Here is a 23,866-nt window from a genome sequence, read left to right as displayed (position 1 = left end):
CGTATATGTTAGTTACACCAGAAAATGTTTTTGATTTTGAAATGTGTGACTGTGACCTGCAACATAGCAGGAAGGTTAAATTTGAGCACCAAAAAAAGTATTTTGGAGTGTGAAAACAAAACTGTACTGTTATCCAGGTGTTCCAATAACAACAATCTGTGATGGCAAAAACAAGATGAAATACAAATGCTCCTCTAATGTCTGACTGTGAATTTAGCACAAATGTTCCTGGGGCTAATTTGACCCGAGATGAGATGAGTTTGATAATGTCAAAGTGCCAGAAACAAGAAAAAAAAAAGGTGTTAACTCCATTACCAACCATTTTCATTGTATATGAAAACAACAGCAGAGTTAAACTTGAAAATGTGAAATGTGAATGGGCAAAAAGCAAAATTGATATTTGGGAGATGAAGACAAATTCCCTGAAACCTCTAAAGCCTAGCTGTGAATTTATGAATAATGTTCCTGGGTCAAGTTGACATGAGGGGTTGTTTTATAATCCAAAAGCGCCAAAAGTGGGAGTCAAAAAATCCATTACTGACCATTTCATTGCAAATTTGTGAAATGAAATGAAAGAAAATGGAATCCATTGACTCCTCAAAATCCTAAGTGTGAACTGCAGCGATCATTATCTGTAATTGTTGTGTTTTCACTGGCCCTAGTGTCAGCCACTGGCACTGTGCCCACCACCGTGCTGTCCTACTCGGACTACATCTCGCGACCGGAGGACCACCACAGCGTGCTCCGCTTCGACAAGGGTGAGGTGGAGAAGCCGTGCCGCGTGGTGATCATCGACGACTCTCTCTACGAGGCCGAAGAGAGCTTCAATGTTACCCTCAGCATGCCCATGGGGGGCCGCCTGGGCGCCCGCTTCCCCAGCACCAGCATCACCATCATGCCCGACATGGATGACGGTAAGAACTAACAAAAGAAAGAAAAAACGAAATTAGTCCACCAAAGGAGAAGTGAACTGGCTGGTTGATGGTGTTTTAATTTTGTATTGCATCAGCATTGCCTGCTTCAGCCATATTAGCATTTGTCTTTGATGTGTAGCACTGTCATCATTTGTATTTACATAAACTAATGCCTTCCTTTTTTGCCAGGATTTTAATTTGGACTACAGTGAATGTGATCAAATTGGATTTTTGGGTGAGAAAATATGCTCTGTTATTCACTGAAAAATTACTCACGCTTTTGTGTGCAGGCCAAAGCTGTGTCTCGTAAAAATATTGCTTTGGTATCATCTGGTGGCTGGTTTTAAGACTCTACATTGAACTGAGGGGAGGAGCTTCATTTAGTCAGGCCATAGCTTTGTCTAATACAGAAAAATGCTTTGCCGCCCTCTCGTGGCATCAAAGGCAATTATGAACCTTTTTGTGTGGGCGACAATTAGAGTGGATAATCACAGTATAGGATTCACAATTTCACCTGTTTCTACCTTTTCTTTTACTCTATTCTTCTGGAGGAAGTTATGACATAGATGTGGAAAACTGTGCCTGTCCGATTTTTTTTTTGAATGGCAAATGTTCCTCGCCGCACTCATCGCGGCCATCGAAGCCTCGTCGCGAAAAATAGACTTAAGACGGACTGCAGATGAAAGACGAATTAAATACATGGGCTTCCGACAATGCTTAGTCCATCTATTTTAATAACGTTCCTTTCATTCGTCAACCGTCAGCAAAACGGGCATTGGTCATAGGCGGATAGACGGACCGGTCCGTCACACAGAAGAAATGCCCTGCTCTGCTTTCTAGGTGACCTTCGCGATTCGCGAAAATTCGTTCTTCGCACTCACTGTGATTCACTGCACCATATTTCAACATTTTCGAATTTGTACTCGAGACTGCACAATTTTTTTCCAATTTCAAGCATGCTGCAAAACATTCCCAGAGTTTTTTTCTGTTTCTGTTCTCTTCAAGGGCGCCCTGCTTCTGAAGTGTGCTGCTATTGATGTTGGTTGATGGTGCGTGTATAAAAAGAAGTGTGTGTTTGTGCGCATGTTCGTGTAGGCATGTGTGTGCATGTGTGCAGCGAAGAAGAGCTAGACACATGGTTTTGGTTTTTGATGTTGCAAATACTAATAGTCTTGATGGTAAAACACATTGCATCAGCAATTTCTTTTTCACCCTTATTACCATTTGTACTTGATATACGGCAAGGCGTTGTCCTTTTAGTTCAGTTTCCTTTTTCTTTTTTCTTTTTTTCTTTTTTTAGCATCTGATATCTGAATATGCCAGAGCTTGGGTATATTTTGGCCATTCATTTTATTTTTTCTAAGACTGTTTGTGTTGAATGAATATACAGTAGGTCAAGTATGCCAGAATATATTCACTTTTCAAAAATGTATTTGTGATAGATTTTCTATAAATTAGCCCAAAACAGCAAATCTACACAACAAATCACACATTTATACTTAGCAAGACAAAAAAATGTCAGATTGAAATTGAAACTAAATCTATATGAACAAACACTAATGCAATGCTTTGTGTTAACATTTCAATTTAGACTAGCAAATCTCAACGTTTATACTTAATATTTGTCCAACAGATGGCGCTACTTTTTCCGATTCAAAGCATGCAGCAAAAAATCCTCCTCTTTTCCTGTTTTTTAAAAGAATGGCTGGCAACTGAAATGATCATAACTTGCATAATAACTCCACATAGATATAAAGTAATTCAACAATAATGGGTTAATATCCTCAAAATACAATCATGTATTTATGTTTAATGTTTTTTTTTAATTGATTGATGATTTGTTTAAAAATAATTATATACTGTATACATGTGTCATTTTTGGGAAGCAATTTTTTTTGTCAAAAAAAATCTTGAAAATCAGTGTTGCTTACAGTCATTGCGTCATCTCAGGGCTTCATATTAAACAATCATAATCAAATATTTCCGGAGAGGGGAGAACATGCAAACTCCAAACACCCACGACCTCTGCACTTTGAGGCAGACGTGCTAGCCAATCGATCACCGTGGCACGTAGACTTGTTTAAAGTTGAAAAATATAGTCATACGATATTTGTTAAGCAAATTATGGGGTGTTGGAAATTTTAGTCAGGGACACATGAGCGATTATATTGAAATGTAGATTAAAACACACGCACCCCCTACGCACACCCACACACACACCCACACACACATTTCAAGTAAAAGTAGCAGAATTAAGCTGACAGTTAAATGTAACAACCACCATTTGTTCCTGTTGATTGCAATTCCACAGATCCTGATTGCAATCACATGCTATCACCATCATTCAAAAATGGTCCTGAAAGACCAGCAAAAGCCCTCCAATCGAAAGCCAGCTAATCGGTGTGATGATACAAAACCAAAGTTGGTGCTGCATCGTTAATCCGAATTGCCAGAAAGTCATGATCATCACTAAGTCAGTCTTCTTACAGTACCTTTGCTGGCTTGTATTGCTACCTGCAGCACAAAGCCGCCGTCTGGCTAGCTAACAGGCTTCAGACGGCAAAACAGGTTCCCATGGAAGTCCAGCTTCTAGTGGATTTGTTTGACCTACTTAAGTAGTGAGGAGGAGGGAGCCGACGTGACAGGAATGCGGTGTCCGGTGTAACCTGAGCGGCGGTGAGCATGGGGGCATTGTAGCCTCTCAGGACAGCTGTTGGAACGCTCCTAAACCTTTTTAATGGGATGTGCGGCACGGCTCAATTTTGTCAGATCCAACTTCACTGAGTGTGTCTCGAGGTAACACATCAAAGACATCATTAATTTTTTCTTGGCGTTATTTATTGTTTTGTTTGTCCCCTTCTTTTTTATGGTGCTTAAAACAGCACAATCACTTAATGGAATTAAAAAGTGTTTGGCTACGGGGCTCGCTATTAGTTTTGGACTCTTAATGCATGAAGATCATAGGGTAAGATTGTATCAACAGAACAGGAATGATATGGCATCGCCCGCATATCTTTAGCAATTTACTTATCTGGGTTTTGCTATAATACCCTGTGATATATGGAGCTGCAATTCATTTTATTTCTTTGGCATTCTGGCTTGGCAGTGTCATTTATGTCCTTTTTGTTATTCCGGTTCTGAATGGAGCTTTGATGGTGGTGATTTAAAGGGAATGATGGGAGCCTTCACGCCAGGATTGTTTGCGACTGACATGTTACTGCACGGCCAGACAATTTAATTGGCTGACATTAGCAGAGCTGGGCAATCCGCCTAAGTGACGGACCGGTCCGCCTATCCGCCTGCACTTGTCATCGTTGACGTCATCGTTTGGGCTCATGATTGACTTCAGTGGAGATAACGGTAACTCTATTAAAATTCACTCATTGGTTTCTGACATAAAATATTTATTGTTAATGAGTTTTATAATGCAGTTGTTTGGTTTAGCAATTCAGGAAAACAACATTGGAACGATGCCATGATAAGGAGTCTGCTAGACGGTATGGCTCTCGTCTTGTCTCATGTCTCTTGTCTAAATGACTCTTCAGATATTTGTATGAAAAACATTTCTCGGCTTTGAATATAAAACGACAAACGAAATACAATCAGTATAGTGCGGTAACTCGGCGTGCCTTTTTGTGCCACATCACCACTCCTCACTTCACAACCCCCTACTGCGGGGCCAATGATGAGTACGGCTCTCGTTACCATGACGATGAGGGGTCGAGCCAGGGGGTTCCAACAAGGTAAGAGGCGACTAGTTGTGCATCGGTAGCCTGGAATATGAACAAGAAAAGGGGTGCCCGTAAAAAGTAAAGTCATCAGTTGTATTTTCACTCATGGGTACGGCACTTCATTGTCAGGCTAATTATTTTTGTCAATTAGGGTAACAGATCTGTGCATGCGACACATGCAGTGGAGTCATTGCTGAACACAATCCGCCAAAACCTCGCTCACAGGCTCATTTTCCGACACGCTCGCAAAAGATTGACTGGGTTGCGTAATTTCACACTTGATGGGTGGGCAGTCACTCCTGAGACACGTGTGCACACATTTAGTTCCACTCGCATTGGCCCGTAGTTGGAACTAAACAGTACTTCCTAATTAAATGAAATTTGCACACTTAGTACATTAAGGTTCCCTCATGCCACTTTTAAATGGCAAAAGCTTATTTTGGTTACCACGGAGGAAGGGTTTTCAGATTTTAGTAGAAGGGTCCTCGGTTTACGACAGTACTGACAGAATAAATTGTCAGACGACACAAGAATAACTTGCAAATTTTTGCCATGCGGTTGACTGCATGAAATTATGGCCTGAAAATGTTTTAATACTATTATTTACAGTAATAATTCCTTTTCTATTGCTTGAATGTAGACTATGAATAAACTACGGCACCATCCAACATGCGCACAAATTTGGGTTACGTCACCACTGTAGGAACGAAACTCCGTCATAAACCGAGTACCCCCTGTCCTTATTGTTAAGTTTGTCCAACAGATGGTGTTAATTTTAACTTCATTCACTTCACTTCATTTAACTTCATTCAAAGCATGAAACAAATATTTTACTCCGTATTACTGTGATAGTTGCACATTTCCTTAGCGCTGGCGCGTGTTTAGGTGTCAATGCGCCGTACATGTCGATTTCCATCGATCGTTCTCGCATTTCCACGAGCAATCGAAGGCTATTTCAATTACCGAAACGTCTACCCTTGGATATGTGGTGAATACAGCTTTGGTGTAATTTTGCATTTGTAGACAATAAGAGGTGCTCGATGTAATAACTGAGCATAGCAGGATCGAAGAAGACTGCCCGTAATAGGATTAACTGCTCTCAGACTGACAACAGGTATTATTGGTTTTGTTTGGGCCTTTTCCTGCATGTGCAACCACGTGTTCCTTGCCCCCCGGCTTTGTGTGTATATGTGTGTGTAATTGCCTACAAGCGTGTACATGTGCCGCTGAGTTGCAGCCATCTGATCCACAGCATCAAATTTACAGAACGTTCACCGTGCACAAACAAGCCACGTGTGACAACCCCTGAGGCCGTGATTAGCGCAGCGTCGTCTCAATGCGTGACGTTGGCCTTGACTGTACAATATGTCACTTTGTGCAAGCGGTGGTGTTACGTTTAACAGCGGGCTCTAAAGACAAGTAAGATTCCGTCATCACTGTTTTGGGTGTCTTTGCTTGGTTGGATGAAAACAAAATAAGGGTGATAAACGTTTGTCTCCAGTGTCTTGTAAGTCTTGTCATTGCTTCATTAGAACATAGTGAGGAGCGATTGACTTTTGTCTTCTTCACTGCCTTGTGAGTTCTTTGCTTTTTGGATATTTCAAACACAGTAAGGGCAATGGATAGGGATGTCATGATATCCAAATGTTACGATATGATAATATCACGGTATGAACCTCACAATATAATAATCATCACGATATTGCGGGGAGGTTGGCGATATATAAAAAGCTCACGATAATGGATACAAGCTCACAATATTGTTAAAAAAAAAGAGCTCATATTAAAAAAAAACTTCACAATATTCGGATTTCTCCATAACAACAACATTTACAAAGAAATGGGATTGGCCAGTCAAGCGCTCCTATTGGCTCAACAGTGCAAAGTATCATGGTCTGTGTCGTTCACAATGCTGTGTTTGGCTGAAGCGGGCCGATGGAGATATTGAAAATTATTTGCTGGTATGATTGATTTAAAAGCAGCTTGGGCCTTTAACCAGGTCTTCTGCTATTAATATCATGACATGCCGACGATGATATATCGATATATTGACGATATTATGATATCCCTAGCAATAGAGATCACTTCAGTGTCTTGTTCATCTTTGCTGGTTGTAAGGGCGATCGTAACAAAGTAAGGGTTACTTTGTTTTAATCGGTCAACTAGCAATGATTTGTTCGGATACACATATATAATTATTACATTTCGTTAAGTATTGTTTTAATTCACATTATCTATTTAGTGGAGAGTTTGGATATTTCTTTAAACTGCTGCCTTGATCACCCACTGGCGCTACTTACTTGCATACATTTTGGCCACTAAGACCACACACTTCATTCAATGGTAGGCCGACATACTGTACAGTGGTACCTCTACTTACGAAATGTATTGGCTCTGGAAGAAATTCCTTTAGTAGAAATATTTTGTAAGTAGAGACGCGTTTTCCATGTAAATGCCCTAATCCGTTCCAAGCCCCCCAATATTCAGACATAAATGTTTCATAAAGCATAAAAATGCATCAAAACATTTTAATTGCTATCCTCATCGCTTTTTGCCCTCTTTGGTTTATGTTCTCTATCAGAAGTGTTTTTTGCCTGGCGTTTTGTAAACAACTGATTTAATAACATGGCGACTGTCGAAACATTACGGTCATATTCTTTGGCTAGATCAACCAAACGCATCCCTTTTTCATACGTTTCTATTATCTCTTGCTTTGTTTGTATGGACAAAAAGAATGATTTTCTGCTTTTTTTCTTTTCCTCGTTTCGAATTCACGTAAAACTATTGGAACACCTCATGGCTCGACGCTGCATTGACATATCTTTCACATCTACCTATCTATCTGCACACATACGGTAGAGGTCCCTCTTAGCCAATGGGATGCCAGGAAGATGCTAGGCTAGCCAATGGCAGAGCAGCTATGAGTATGTTGCATTCAGGAAACTCTGGAGCTGCGAGTAGCAGCCCATACTGTATGTTTAAGTTTCGTATCCTGGAATTTCTTTCGTAACAAGAGGCAATATTTTCCTGTTGAGGCGTTTCGTAACTTGAAAATTTCGTATGAAGAGACGTTCGTAAGTAGAGGTACCACTGTATATAATTATGAATTTAGCTAATTATTGATTTAAATTGGAGTCACTGCTGGTTCTAGCAGGGGCACCACCCCAAAAAGGCTTAATGTCCGACCCTGGATAGGTAGTCAGCATGACAGAGATCGTTCAATCGCCCTTACTTTGTTTTAATAAACCGATGAGCAAAGACTCACAAGACGATGAAGACACCCTTAACTTTGTTTTAGTAAACCCGACAGTGAGTGCAAATGTGGATTGTCCTTACTTTGTTTTACTGTTTGACATCTTTAGGTCAGTGCTGCTGCTATAATGATAGACATGTGGGGCCCTCCAATGGTTGCATGTGTTCCCTGTATGTACAAGTCTTTTTCCGGGCTGTAAAAGTGCCACAGCTTGAAAAATACCACTCGTACCAGCCTATTGGCAAGCCATTGTACCCCATTGCTAAGCATGTTAATATTTGGAATGTGTTCTCTTACAATGGAGAAGCAGTTCCATTCATAGAAATAAAAGTCCACAGGGCACTTATGTATATGTATGTATATGTATGTGCTCACTTGCTATGCACAAGCTTGCAGTCTCGACGACATTCCGCAAGCGCCAGCGGTGCAAGGAAGATGGAGCGAATATTTGCCTTTCGCTTAACGCGAGCATTTGTGTGGAAGCCTACTGTGTTGATAACTATTTGCACCCGAACGAGCAGCGCAGAGTTTGCTTTCCGAGTTCCTCGTTTATTCCCGCTAACCAGCACACCTTCACCCACCGCGAGGGTGTAATTAAAATCTGATTTGTTTGGCACTTGTGCCGTGGCCCGGGAACTGAGATTTGTGGCTTCCAGGGAAGTTTCCACTGGCGTGAAAGATGGCACATTTGTTGTTTGTGGGAAAACAAACTGCCAAATGAACAAAGGGACCCAGCGCCGCCACGAGTCTGTCAGTCGGAATATAATTGTCATCAGGGCGGCGCTGCGGCTGATTTGCAACGTCGCCTCCACAACAAAACAAAACGGGGATGTTTGCATTCTGATTGTGAGGCGTCACAAAAACACCTCTTTGTTTTAAAAAGTTGAAACCGCTCCTACCCTCATTTGCATATCTTAAGGCCTCCGACTTTACTCCCGGCGCAGTACAGACTGCACAGATTTGGATGGGATGGGGATTAAAGGAGCCCCGCGGATCATTATGGCTCTCTCAGGGTAATCCACACGTTCGATCCGAGGAGGCACAAGGACACTGTGAAGTGTAGAGACAAAGAAAGTGTAGAAGTCAAAGGGAAAACATGAAGAGGGAGCCATCTATGTGTGTCCAAAGAGCACGCAAGGGCACAAAAAGGCCAAAGGCAATATAAAAGATGATCATGTAATTAGCAAGGAGCGACGTTGGTGTGTGTGAGGGTCACAGATCAAATGTACAAAAACATCTTGTGAAGTTTAATGGAGTAAATATGTTGGTGGCATCGCTTACTTTGTTTTAATAAACCGACAAGCAAAGACTCGCAAGGCAGTGAACGCAAAAGTACGTGTCACCCATACGTGTTTTAATGAACCAAAAGTGCAAAGACTCATGAAACAGTCGAGACAAGTCTGTTACCAGGAAAGCCACACAAGACAGTTCAAATGAAAGTCGAACACACTTACTTAGTTTTAATTAACCGACAAGCAATTACAATGAAGACTAAAGTCAATCAACTTGACTTTCTTTTAATAAGCCAACAAGCAAAGATTCCAAAGATAATGTTGACTAGCCGATCACCCTTACTTTGTTTTAACTCTAGAATGTCCAGAAGCCTGTCATTTGACTTATCTGCTTTACATTTGACTATGTCACATCGCCATACTTCCTGCTGCTTTGGCAGGTAATGGCCAATTTACAAGTAAACGGTGGCTAATTGTAGCCAGCAGAGTTGTTTGTCAAATATCAAACATTTTTTTGTAGTTCAATAATGTAAAAACAACCTTGGGCGTTAAACGAACATGCAAAAACTCACAAGACAGTGAAGACAAAAGTCAAGTGTCAATTACCTAGTTTTAATAAACCAACGTGCAGACTCACAATACCGTGAACCTTATTAAACCAATGGCCAAATATTCAGAAGACAGTGAAGACAAACGTTGATGGCCATTTCTTTATTTTAGTAAACTCACGAGCAAAAATAGTGAAGACCAAAGTCAGTAACCCTTACTTTGTTTGGGCAAAGACTTGCAAGACATTAAAGACACAAATTGACACCTCTTGAATTGTTTTAATAAATTGACAAGCAAAGACTTGCAAAACAGGAAGTTGAAAGCCAATTGACTTTTACTTTGTCTTAATAAACTGACAAGCATAGGCTCACAAGATACTGCTGACCAAAGTCGATCTCCCTAACCTTATTTACATAAACCGACTTACAATTGATCGATTCTGTTATAATTTCATCATTTTGTCTCTCTGGAATGAATACTTATTCATACTGTACTGTACACCCTGACTGTGTTTGTCTCAGTTCACCTTCTGCTGCATCTTCGAAACTCACATTCTGGCCAGTGCAGCCTACAGCCGATATTGACAGCCTCTAAAGCATTAGCTGCGGTCTTGGCAGCAAGGTTTACAAGTGGCCCACTCGGATGGACAGCCATCCTTGGAATAAGGATTATGTTCCCTGCCGCAGACGGGCCATCTGCACTCTTAACGTCCTTAAAGCAGTTCCTCTGCGGACTTGCCCTTTCTTGCTGAGGTAATTACTGCTTGATATCGCCTCTGCATCCGGATGTGTGTTTAGCTGCTGTCAGACCGCTCGTAGAACAAGACACCACTTGCGGAATTTATCATCCGCTTGACAGTTAATTCTGCTCTAGGTTCTGAAGGTATGATTATGAGTTGCTAAACAGACTGTGTGTTTGTGTCTGTCTGGATGGGAAAGAATTGCACACTGTTATTATTCTTCCCCTTCATTTTGTAAACAGGTGTCCTAAGCATTTAAAAGCACAGACCCATTTTCAAGAAAAAGTCTATAGCTCTTACATTGTTTTTCAAGAGACACAAGCAAAGACTCTGTGAATACAACATTTCCCTTGACTTATTTAGATAAGTGTAATGCCCTTACTTTGTTTTGACAAAGCAAAAAGAGAAGACTCTGTGAAGTATAATAAACTGACGAGCAAATACGACCAGAGTGACAACAATAGTCAATCGCCCTTACTTTATTTGACCCATTAAGGCCGGGAACACATGAGTGCGTTTCTACCACTAGAGCCGGGAGCGCCGTTGCGTCTTTCTACCCTTAAAGCCGGGAGGGTGTTACGCTATTTTCTTTTTTTTTTATTAAGATATATGTTAGAATGATGATATTGACGTCTTTGTAACAGAATAGAGGATGGTAATTAACACTCGATTTTTTAAAAATCAACCCTTTCATGCATAGTGGTCAATACAGTGGACAGCTATTTAAAAGTTGCTTTCGCCTATATTAATTAATCAAAATTTTAAAAAATATTTTTAACCCTTTCATGCATTAATTATGATTTAATGTTATTATTTAAAATATAAATATATTTTTTAGTTTAATTAATATAGGCGAAAGCAACTTTTAAATAGCCGTCCACTGTAGTGACCACTTTGCATGAAAGGGTTAAAAATAGTGCTTCTCTTGCACTGACAGTTTATTTTTAGATCTTCGATTTAAACAGCAAAAAATAATAAACTCGGGCCTGTGTGAAAGCCACGTCTAAGCTCTGAAATTCTTTTGAAATCATGTTTCTATCTGCTGCAGCGGCTGAGCTATCAATTATTTTGTAGCTGTTGAATTTGTGAGAGAACCTCAGGTTTAAGAAGGTGATTTTGTAGTCAACCATAGGTTTTGGGGAGGTGTTGAGCAAGGCGCTTTAGGCCTTAATGGATTAAAAAGCCGATAAGCAGACTCCCAAGACTGACACGTTGATCACCGCTACTTTGTTGTATAAACTGCCAAGCAAACAAAATGTCTGTCATCCTTTACTTTGTTTTAGTATACAGACAAGCAGAGACTCACGAGATGGTGGCTTACTTTGACTTTTGTTTCGATAAACTGACAAGTGAGCCAGTAAAGACAAAAGTCGATTACTCTTGCATTGTTTTAATGAACCGTCAAGCAATGAATCATGAGAAGGTACAGACAAGGTGTTCTTACTTTCTTTTGATAAAATAACTCAATGTAATGTTCAAAGCAGATTATTCTGAAGTATTCACATTCTATTAGCCGTTTGAATTTTACAGAATTCAACATAAACTTTGATAGTTTATGCAATTTCAATGAAATTCAAACTTGCTACACATCGTGACAAGCAGAGAATTCTCGTCAGTATGAGCGGTTATAAAGATGATACAAACCAGAGATGGGAACAAATGAACACTAGTTTGATCAATACAGCGAAGAGGGGCTTGCTTTTAAAAACACGAGTGCCTCATTGTCATCAAGACTTTATATTACAGGAGCAATCAGGGGAGCTTCTGCCGGGGTGCATTGAATCTCACCATTGGAAAAGTCACTGAGCACTGCAGGGGTGTCACGTAAAGTTCAAGTGGATTCAAGCAGTCAGTCGACAACCCCTGCGGGGATGAATGCATGCCTGTTTTCCCCATTTTTCTTGTTCACACGTATACGGCAGAAGCTGTGACAATGTTATTCAGGCACAATAGATGAAGTAATTTCACTTGAAAGTGATCTATCACCACAAAATGTATTGTAAACAATCCTTACAGTATGTCATTTGTAATTTACCAGAGCAGTCTTTTGTCTTTATATTTGGTAAAGCAGCATGCGGTTCACTGCCCAAAGTTACTCAAGTAGGCTTTCTTCCAAGTAAACAATTGCATGTTTGTGAGCTTGATTGTTTAGTGTAAGAGTGACAGCTTCCTCTTCTTAATCATATGGTGCGCAGCAGTCTGTCTCTGCTCTGGACAATCTCTGCGTTGTTTTTTTTTTGTAAGGAACAGTAAGAAGAGAACAGGAAACTTTCGTGAAGTTGTTTTTAGAATTAATGAACACTTCTTGCCTGTGGTCTAAATGCGGATATGCGCATTCACATTCAGGTAACTGGAGATGCTTTGCAGGTTTACCTTTCACTTAATGAGTCGCAGCTCTTTGAAGAGCTCGCCGCCGTCGATGTTGCCGATAAGCCGCGTCGAGCTCCCTCCGGCTGCCAGCCTCAGTCTGTTACATGATCTGATTACTCCTGGTGTTGGCGAGCGAATGCAGGCAGCCAAAACCATCTTTGTTGGTTTTCTCTGTGGGGGGAAGCAATCTGGCACCTGTCACAACTCTTGATGCGGAGCTCATTGTCCTGCCAAGCTTGCAGGGACAGACGCTAGCGCAACTCTTTTCGTCCTTTTGTGGGCACTTTTGAGATCCCGTCAGCCAGGCAGATGGTGCAACTTAAAAGTGGAAATGCCAAGGATTTACCTTGAATGTCTTCATTACTTCTTTGAAGGAAAGACGTTTGCATAAATGGATGTAAAGTGGCTTCTTGACTCCTTACATACTTCCATATCAGTGGCGCTTGCTTAAATCAACTATTTGTTTACAAACAATTGAAATGAGAATTTTCAATAAGATGGACCATTTAGATAGATTTTTATCTGTGTTACAAGTGAGATGAGGAAAACCTAAACCTCAACCTTACTTTCGATGGCGAGCAGCAATCATGTCGAAGGACATTGCTTTTGCTTAGGAGGTGAGCCTCTAAACATAAGATAGGGTCCTCGTTTTTTAATGGCATTTCCTTCCTAATTCCAAAAATTTGTGTGTAAATCAGAATGCTTTGTGGTCTATTAGCAACCTACGTTAATGCAGTGGTAAAGTCATAGTTACAGAATTTTTCTCCCCACAAATATGTCCATCCATCGATCCTTTATCCAAGCCGCTTATCCTCACGAGGGTCGCGGGTGTGCTGGAGCCTATCCCAGCTGTAAGCGGGATACATCCTCAACTGGTTGCCAGCCAATCGCAGGGCACACAGAGACAAACAAACAATTCACACGCACAATCACAACTAGGGGGAATTTAGAGTTATCAATCAACCTACCATGCATGTTTTTGGAATGTGGGAGAAAAAACCCACACAGACAGGCACAGAGCGAACATGCAAACTCCACTATTTCTATATTGGGCATTTCATTTATTTCGGGGGTGGCCTGGATTGCAACAGCCTGTGATGGAGGGGGGCCGACTGTCTTTGTATGAAAAACTGTTCTAGGCCATAAATATGAGCCGATCAAATGAAAAACAGTAAGTATTGAATTAACTGTCTTTTTACGCCGTGTTTTCTTATGCCACTGTGCAAAGTATTTCATTACACACTGTTCAGACCCTGGAAAGTAGCACGGCGGCGTGCTTCACCAAAGCACGCAATCCTATCTGCGACTGCTTCCTCCTGACAGTTATCGCCCATGTTTGGCAAAATTATTATCTCTTTATTTCCTCTTGTGCTTCGCTTCCCTCAGATAACCTAATCTTCACACAGCCGCCGTCGTATTTTATTCAACATTCTCTCCTCCCACAGCACCCCTATCCCGTCCCCATTCACCCCCCCCCCCATCCCCTTTGCTCAACCTCACTCACCGCACACACATCGCCACTGGTGAAGTAGCCTCTCCAAGGTGCTCAGTGCCATTGTCATGGAAACAACAACTCTGCCCATGGCCGCCATTGCATTGTTTTTATTGCCACGTCTTTCGCGGCGGCCTCCTCCAATTTGTCATTGAGGTGATGTGTGCATTTCATATTGTGAATGGAACACATGGGGTTTGTTCTGTGTGGCACCATATTGGAGCGCAGACGACGCCCAGCAGTTTGGGCCAGTAGAACAGTTTCAGATGGAAGACACACTCAAATGCCAGTATTGGACCTAGTTGTATGAGTCAGTTAAGCTCGCCACATTATGCTGTGGAAGGAAAAAGCCGCATCTGGCTCGTGCGTAGTGTGACATGATATGAAACCTGCCAATGAATTCAATACACTTTTGCATGCGGACACTATCCATGAACAACATAACAGCTATGCTTTTTTAAAAAAAAAAATTTATGTTGACTTTTGTGTTTTCAAAATGAATCATCATGTTGCTACGACAACAATAGGTTACGAAAAAGTGATGCACTTAAGATTTTGTTTGTTAATGATCACAAAGTTTGATGATGGAAATACTGTACATTGGTACCTCGCAGGCTGAACGCAATCCGTTCCGGGATGCTGCTTGTCCACAGATTTCTTTGCATTTACAGTAACATTTTCCTATAGGGAATGAGGTAAATTGAATTAATCTTAAAGCAACACTGTTTCATATGTCAGTTTTATTTGATTATGGCAGCGCCATGTGGACAAAAGCGGTAGTGTTTTGACAAAAGTCAACCACGTTTCCCACGCGCGCCAGCACTTAGTGTCGTGAAATTCTGAGCTCTCGTTGGCCTGCAAGTTGGTCTGATTTACATTTCTATTTCCAGTGGCTGTCTGAAAGATGAATAGCGGTGAGGTAATGAATCTAATTTTGTTCAAACAATACTTTTGTTTTTTGTTTGTTTTGGGGCATCTGCCATGACACCATTAATAGCGCGTAGACGTTCGAATCAACTTACGTCCTGATAGCGAAAGGAGGAAGTGAGTATGCCGTAAAGAAATTCAGGACATCCATCCATCCATTATCTGTACCGCTTCTCCTCACAAGGGTCGCGGGGCGTGCTGGAGCCTATCCCAGCTGTCTTTGGGCAGTAGGCGGGGGACACCCTGAACTGGTTGCCAGCCAATCGCAGGGCACACAGAGACAAACATCCGCACTCACAACCACACCTAGGGGCAATTTAGAGTATCCAATCAACTTACCATGCATGTTTTTGGAATGTGGGAGGAAACCGGAGTGCCCGGAGAAAACCCACGCAGGCACGGGGAGAACATGCAAACTCCACACAGGGAGGCCGGAGCCGGGATCGAACCCACGACCTCTGAACTGTGAGGCGGACGTGCTAACCAGTCGACCACCGTGCCGCCAATTCAGGACATTTGTATTTTTTTTTGTGTGCCAGAGTTTCTCCCATCCTCCTCAAAGTTGCTTAGTGCCTGTAAAAATGACACAGACCTCCCCAGGGCATGACAAATGTCCCATTCAACTACTTGTAAGTCAATGTTTCATGAAGAGTTGTAAAAAAAAAAAAATGTATTATGGTCGAATTCTTTCCCAGTGCTGCTTTAATGACCTTTGAATTGAATGTTATAAAGGAGACATCCACGCATCCTTTTTCTATACCGTTTGTCCTCAAAATATCAAGTATCATGATACTTTTTATGCCAATACTAAGTATCGATACATGAGGTATCGATATGTTATGTTATGTTTTGTATGTTCTATAACATATACATACTACTTTTGGCGCATTTGAGGTCCTTAAAGTTGAGATTTGTGAAAGGAGTTTTTATTGCACTCCTGTTCATCAGGAACAGTTAAGGGCACAGTTTATACACTTTTCAATCGTGACACTTGAATAAATGTCAAATTGCACTTAAGTTAAAACTTTGGAAACACATGCCTCAGTTTTTTTCAATACGTATATATTTTTATAATATTTAAGTATGGCAATACGTATCGTTTTCAACCCAAGTGTCGGGATCCGTATCGAATTGGGGCTAAGGTGTATCGTCCCAGCCCTAATGGATTTATTGACAAAACGTGTTATTTGATAAAACGAGTCATTTTCAGTCATTCCATTCCTTATAACCATATTGAACATTTTGCATGTGTCCTTGAAATTACTGTCCACCCTGTCATTATGGGGTAAAAACCCCATCAGTGAAGTTTTCAATGGCATAACGGTCAGCATTTCTTCAATCGATGAACACTGTTACTTATGTTTATTTATTTATTTATTATTTATTTTTATTTATTTATTTATTTATTTATTTATTTATTTATTTATTTATTTATTTTATTTATTTATGAAACGTAAAGTTTCACAGTTTAAAGATTTTCACCATTACCACGATTTTCCTTGATTTAGTTCACACAGGTAAAAATAGACAGAAGAATACTTTGACCCAGAACCGCCTCAGTAAACAAAAACCTTTGATTTTGATGTGTTTTGCTTCACTTTCGGAAAAGCAACCAAAAATTTTATGGTAGAAGAATTTCATTTAGGCGGCACGGTGGTCGACTGGTTAGCACGTCCGCCTCACAGTTCAGAGGTCGTGGGTTCGATCCCGGCTCCGGCCTCCCTGTGTGGAGTTTGCATGTTCTCCCCGTGCCTGCGTGGGTTTTCTCCGGGCACTCCGGTTTCCTCCCACATTCCAAAAAACATGCATGGTAAGTTGATTGGATACTCTAAATTGCCCCTAGGTGTGATTGTGAGTGCGGTTGTTTGTCTCTGTGTGCCCTGCGATTGGCTGGCAACCAGTTCAGGGTGTCCCCCGCCTACTGCCCAAAGACAGCTGGGATAGGCTCCAGCACGCCCCGCGACCCTTGTGAGGAGAAGCGGTACAGATAATGGATGGATGGATGAATTTCATTTAAAGTATAATTTTTGCTGTGGCCTGAAAAGTATGTACCGGTAATGTAATGTAATTTTTGATGCTTGCAGATGTAAACCCCCCTCAAACATGATGACAGGAAGCAAGACAGTCATATTTAAAGTTCTGCAATTACAGAGTGCACTCGGTAGAAGCAATTCCTTCATTTTTCCTGTAATAAGCAACATTCTTAGGCAGAATGCTGCTTGTTTTTGCCCGATTCAGACCTTGTTGTCAAGGAGCCAAGAGAAGATTAGAGCATGTATTGCATACTGATATGTGCTTCCATCCTTATTTGCAGCCCCCGTCTTCTACTTTGGCCACACCAACTACCACGTGGATGAGAGCGATGGCTTCGTGGAGGTGCAGGTGTGGAGGACGGGAAGCGACCTGTCCAAAGCCGGGACCGTTACGGTGCGCTCCCGAAAGACGGAACCGATCTCGGCGGAGGGTACGTGTCCTCGCAGGTTTTAGCTTTCGTTCCAAGAGGTAAACAAGAAGCTCTACTTGTCCCCCCTTTGTGTCTGAGGTGATTTCAAGGCTGAAAATGTGGGGTGACTGACCTGCGGAATGTCAACAAGACTCAGGGCTCTGTGTTAGGCCTTTATCTCTTTAGGATATGCAGTCTTTTGTGACAATAACGTCGGTTTGATTGAGGACGACGCTTTTGGAATTCCTTCCGATTGTTGGTTTGCACTTATAGTTTGAGTTGCTGTCTCCTCAAGCGTTTCTCACAGCCTCTATTATCTCATCCCTTCAGGCTCTTATTCCTCCCCCGCCCCCGCCGCTGCCTTCTTTCGCACAGACTCCCTCGACTGCATCTTAACCTCGCGAGTAACTAACCATTTTATCGTATGCAAACGCTCACTTGCTCACTTTTGGGTCGTAAGTACATGAGGAAAGCCCATGGGCGGAAGGCGGCCTCATCTGAACCGGCACTTCAAAGTGAGCGTGTAAATGAATATATTTGTAGGCTGTCACAGAGAAAGCCAAAGCAACAAGTTGCGCTCTTAGTGGGAAAGGTAGGAGAATAGCAATGGTGGAGCGAGAAAATAGAAACTCATACAATAAAAACCTGTGCCCTGCGACTGGCTGGCGACCAGTTCGGGGTGTAGTCTGCCTTCGCCCATTGACGGCTGGGATAGGCTCCAGCAACTCCCCGCGACCCTGTATAGGATAAGCGGTTTGGAAGATGACATGACATGACAATAAAAACCAGGGCTCGCCAACATTTTCCAAACCGAGAGCTACTACTAGGGTACTGATTTATGCCAGTTTGATACGCATTTCTGAAAATGACAAATTTGCTATGTTATTAATATTGAATGCTATACATCATGGGTGTCCAACTCGGGTCCTCGAGGGCCCCTATCCTGCATCTTTTGGATGTCTCTGATTCAAAAGATCAGCTCATCAGCTAGCTCTGCATAAGCCTGATAACAACCCTGATCATTTGAATCAGGTGTGTTGGGGGAAGGAAACATCTAAAACATGCAGAATACGGCCTTGATGACAGGAGATGGTGGTCATTGGTGTACATTGATATGAAGACACCGGTTATAGTAATTAATTAAACAAAATAAAACATGCAATAGGGCGGCATTGTGGTCGACTGGTTAGCACGTCCGCCTCACAGTTCAGAGGTCGTGGGTTTGATCCTGGCCCCAGCCTCCCTGTGTGGAGTTTGCATGTTCTCCCCGTGCCTGCGTGGGTTTTCGCCGGGTACTCCGGTTTCCTCCCACATTCCAAAAACATGCATGGTAAGTTGATTGGACTCTCTAAATTGCCCCTAGGTGTGATTGTGAGTGCGCATGTTTGTCTTTGTGTGCCCTGCGAATGGCTGGCAACCAGTTCCCCGCCTACTGCCCAAAGACAGCTGGGATAGGCTCCAGCAGCGGTATCGATAATGGACGGATGGAAAACATGCAATAAAATCAAAATGCTCTTCTCTGAACAGTGTGAATTAATATGCTATAAATATACCATTGATCTTTGTTTTTTTTTTTTTGGGGGGGGGGGTATCTGAAGAGTGAGAGAGGCTCTTTAAAGCATGCGGGCCACTTGATCAAAAGTGCTTTGACTACAAGTAGATGACAAATAATGATGTAGTTTGCATGTACACATCCTTCCATATTGCCCTCTGCTTGACATTCATGAATGAATTATAACTCTGCGACTGTCTCATTTTCCATAAATGTAGCATATAATGCAGTTTGCCACTGTTGTATCGTGGGTGATCTTTTGCTCCCAAGAATCTTTTGTGAAACGGGTTGCTGTGTTGCATGGAAATCTCTGTTATATACAGATTGCAAAAATCTGTGGTTTCTAGTGATTGTTTTTGTACACAAATTTGTTGGGTGGGACTGAACCCTTGCACAAATAGAAAAAAAATCCAGCAGTCATTGACATGAAGGGTTTGTAATTGCCTACAGATGCCACAAAAGGTCAACAAAGAATTACTTTTGTCTTATTGAAGCTTCCAAATTCAAATTGTTTCCTTGGTATCGAAATATCTCCAGGTAGTGCTAAAGGAATGCAATTGTTATTGCACAAAAACATTAAATAAGTGAATTTTCCGTCAAATAACAAAATAAAATAGTTCAAAAACAATTTTCAGGAGATCACTGTACAGTATACTTAATATAATGTGCTTGCATGTGTTAAAGAAGCACCACTAACACCAATGCACTTTTCAGCTTTTTATCAAACACAGAGATAACATTAAAATATATTGCATATCGTATATCGTCATGTGAAAAACACTTATCTCAAATTTTTTTCATTTTCTTATTTTTATATTTTTTTATTTTCATGTTTCCGCGTTACAGACAGCGCATTAAAGTGAAAAATAAAATTTCCAAAATTAGAGATAAGTGTTTTTCACAGGACAGCGACGATATGTAATGAGCACACTCACACAGAAGCTGCTATTGATCACGCCGAGGCAACTCACACGCAGACTCACCAGCGTCACGTGCCAAGACAATACAATGTCCAATATTTTTACGCAATTTTTACTTGCATTTTTCGTGTGTGTTGTCAAATACACTAACAATGTGTTTAAAAAATGTGTTTTTATAAGTCTGAATGTGCAGGGTAAAATTTTACATTTAAATGGTCTCATGTTGGGCAATTTCACGTACTGTATAACAGCCGAGTTTGGAGAGTAATTGTGACGATGAAGTGGGGGCTTACTCTACTGTACATCCCATGAGCAGCCTGTCTTGTCAATCGTGTCTTACGCAAATTTTTGTTGGCGGACAGCTGGAGCGGATTACGTGGGAATCAGCCGAAATCTGGACTTTGCGCCGGGCGTCACCATGCAGACATTGCGCGTGACCATCCTGGACGACCTGGGCCACCCGGTGCTGGAGGGCCCCGAGAAGTTTGAGCTGGTGCTGCAAATGCCCATGAATGGCCTCCTCGGCGAACCCGGCAAGACCACCATCCTCATCAACGACTCCGTGTCAGACCGTGAGAGAGGATCTTTAAATATGGATCATACGTTGATTATTATTTATTAATGCGCTGTTGCCTTGTTTTTCTTTTGCCTTGGGTACAGTGCCGAAGATGCAGTTCCGTGACGCCGTCTACGTGGGCAACGAGAAGTCGGGGCAAATATCGGCAACCGTGTACCGTAGCGGCGACATCAGCCACAAGTCCACAGTGCGATGCTACAGCAGGCAAGGGACGGCCCAGGTCATGATGGATTTCAACGAGAGGCCCAACACGGACGCCTCCAGCATCACCTTCCTACCAGGTGGCCTAAAGCAGATATACTCAAAACATTAGGAACTGCTAATAAAGTGAAAATACTTATGCTCAGGTTTGATAGACAGTTTCAGAGAGTTATTCATTCATGTAACAATATGTTTACAGTATTTTGGCCCAAGCAGCGACCGCTGCCTGGACCATCCCTGGTCTAGAACATCTCAAGCCCTGGGAAATTAAGGAGGATGACATTTTTGAGTTTTTGAAATACTGTATGGCAGGGGCGGGACACCAAATTTTGTGTTTCATAATTCCTTCTTAACAAAACATTGTAAGTTATACGTTTCAACTAGATCTGTGAAAAGTCATATGTAACAGGCCAAGCCCTACGAAACAGTCTTTTTGGAGCATATGCTAAACCTAACAGGAAGTCCGCCATTTTCAATTTACTTTGGAATTTGTCGCCATTATTGGCACCTTTTATAGAGGTCACATTTTAACAAACTCCTCCTAGAGAAAGTACAGTATTCAATCGTCTTCTATCCTTGGCCATCTAAAGATTGTTAAGCTGAAACGTTATTGAAAGCTTTTTATGTCATTGTAAGCTGTTGCCGTTGCGGTGCGCATTGGATCTCATCAGATTTTGCAGTTTTTTTACAAAAAATAACAAAAAGCTTGATTTCCAATAATGCAAAAATAATAATTCTAAAGTGGCTGTGTATTTCCTCAGGGGAGGTGGAGAAGTCTTGTGTCCTGGAGTTGGTTGATGACACGCAGCATGAGGAAGAGGAGGAGCTGCGTCTCGTGCTCGGAAGCCCAAAAAGTGATTCTCCTTTTGGCGCGTCCATTGGACGGCAGAACGAAACACTCATCAGAATAAAAGATGATGCGGACAGTAAGTATGACCATAATTTTTCCAACATTAAAAGTGTTAATGTGACTAGGCGAAGCAGATTCATTTATGTTTATAAACAGCCAGAAATGGCTCAAAATGCTACCTACTCATCTCATCTGTGTTGATTTGTAGTCCTACGCTGTTCTTTCCTTCCTCAGAGTCCATCATCAAATTTGGTGAGACCAAGTTCAGTGTGAACGAACCCAAGGAACGAGGCCTAGTTTCTGTGGTGAGAATCCCCGTGATGCGCGCGGGGGACAGCTCCAAGGTGTCCGTCGTCCGAGTCCACACCAAAGATGGATCTGCCACCTCGGGGGAGGACTACCATCCCATATCAGAGGGCGAGTGACGGGAGAACTGTGCTGGGATGACAAAGAACGAAGCGATTCTGAATGGATGTGCTTTCTCTCCACAGAGCTTGTGTTCAGAGAAGGTGACACGATGCACTATGTGGAGGTGGAGGTTTTACACGACGGCGTCAGAGAGATGAGGGAGGCCTTCACCGTGCACCTGAAGCCAGATGAGAACATGGTGGCAGAGACGCAGGTACATGACATTTTTGTCTTGGATCAAATTGTAATTGTTGCAATTTATTCAATAGGTAGAGCACCGACACTATTTATGCTTTCATTCACGTGGATATTGGAATGAATGGGAGTCTACTGGAAATGTTAGTTGGCGCGATTGTTGTCATGTGCAACAATAACTTTCTAGCAGATTGTGCCATGGGTATCATATTAAATAGAAGGCCATATGAAGGATGAACACCTTTCGACCAAAGTGAAGCTGGGATAGGCTCCACTTCCCCTTTTGGGTAGCACGGTGTTGACTGGTTAGCACGTCCGCCTCACAGTTCAGAGGTCGTGGGTTCAATTCCGGCTCCGGCCTTCCTGTGTGGAGTTTCCATGTTCTCCCTGTGCCTGCGTGTGTTTTCTTCGGGTACTCCGGTTTCCTCCCACATTCCAAAAACATGCATGGTAGGTTAATTGAACAATCTAAATTGTCGTTAGGTATGATTGTGGGTGAGATTTTTTGTTTGTCTCTGTGTCCCCTGCGATTGGCTAGCAACCAATTCAGTGTGTACCCTGCCTACTACCCGTAGACAGCTGGGATAGGTTGCAGCACACCTGCAACCCTTGTAAGGAGAAGCGGTATGGATAATGGATGGATGGATGGGTGATGAAAAAAATATAATTATTCCACCTGTTATTTTACCTACAATGTTCACAAGTCAATGTGAATAAGTTTAATTTTAAAAAATCCTAAAATAACACAATGCAAATTCCATCTATCCATCCATTATCTATACCGCTTATCCTCACAAGGGTCGCGGTCGTGCTGGAGCCCATCCCAGCTGTCGTTGGGCAATAGGCGGGGGACACCCTGAATTGGTTGCCAGCCAATCGCAGATCACACAGAGACAAACATCCGCACTCACAATCACACCTAGGGGAAATTTAGAGCGTCCAATCAGCTTACCATCCATGTTTTTGGAATGTGGGAGGAAACCGGAGTACCTGGAGGAAACCCACGCAGGCACGGGGAGAACATGCAAACTCCACACAGGGAGGCCTGGGCCGGGATCGAACCCACGACCTCTGAACCGGACGAGCTAACCAGTCGATCACCGTCCACAATGCAAATTCCATTTTATTTTTTTTTAATGTCTATTTTTAAAAAAACCTGTATATATATATTTTTTTATTTTACCTGCAACAAAACAAGAGTGTTAAGGATTCTTAATACAATTCATTACATTCATTACTCTTAAAAAAAAAAAAAAAACATCCCCAAAATAACACAATGCATATTTTAAGGGAGCTTTTCAGCAGGATATTTTAAACCTTAATCCTATCTAATTTTTTCCTTGATGCTCAATATTGATGGGTCAATGACGTGCACTTTTAGCCGAATAATGAATTAAAAATTTAATCATGAGAATAACTGAATTTCCCAAATTATTGTTTTGAAGAAAATAAGCAAGACAATTTACAGTAATCCTATTGTTATATGCTTTTGACAGGCTTTTCAAACTCTAAA

General features: G+C 41.8%; 1 protein-coding gene across 1 annotated transcript in view; it reads left to right on the top strand.

Annotated features, from left to right (window-relative positions):
• frem2b (FRAS1 related extracellular matrix 2b) overlaps nt 1–23,866 on the top strand; it is a 106,206-nt gene that overhangs the window by 59,334 nt on the left and 23,006 nt on the right. Inside the window, exons 7-13 of the mRNA XM_086036173.1 lie at nt 663–914; nt 17,522–17,671; nt 20,485–20,694; nt 20,783–20,980; nt 21,662–21,826; nt 21,985–22,167; nt 22,242–22,372. Of these exons, the coding sequence (XP_085892299.1) occupies nt 663–914; nt 17,522–17,671; nt 20,485–20,694; nt 20,783–20,980; nt 21,662–21,826; nt 21,985–22,167; nt 22,242–22,372 (1,289 nt within the window). The remainder of the gene's footprint in view (nt 1–662; nt 915–17,521; nt 17,672–20,484; nt 20,695–20,782; nt 20,981–21,661; nt 21,827–21,984; nt 22,168–22,241; nt 22,373–23,866) is intronic.

This window comes from Filicampus tigris, chromosome 7 (assembly GCF_054856515.1).
Source record: "Filicampus tigris isolate MCC_2025a chromosome 7, RoL_Ftig_1.0, whole genome shotgun sequence".
In the NCBI taxonomy this organism is placed as follows: Eukaryota; Metazoa; Chordata; class Actinopteri; order Syngnathiformes; family Syngnathidae; genus Filicampus; species Filicampus tigris.
Note: the sequence above shows the minus strand (reverse complement) of the source record. Positions and strands in the feature narration are given on the sequence as shown.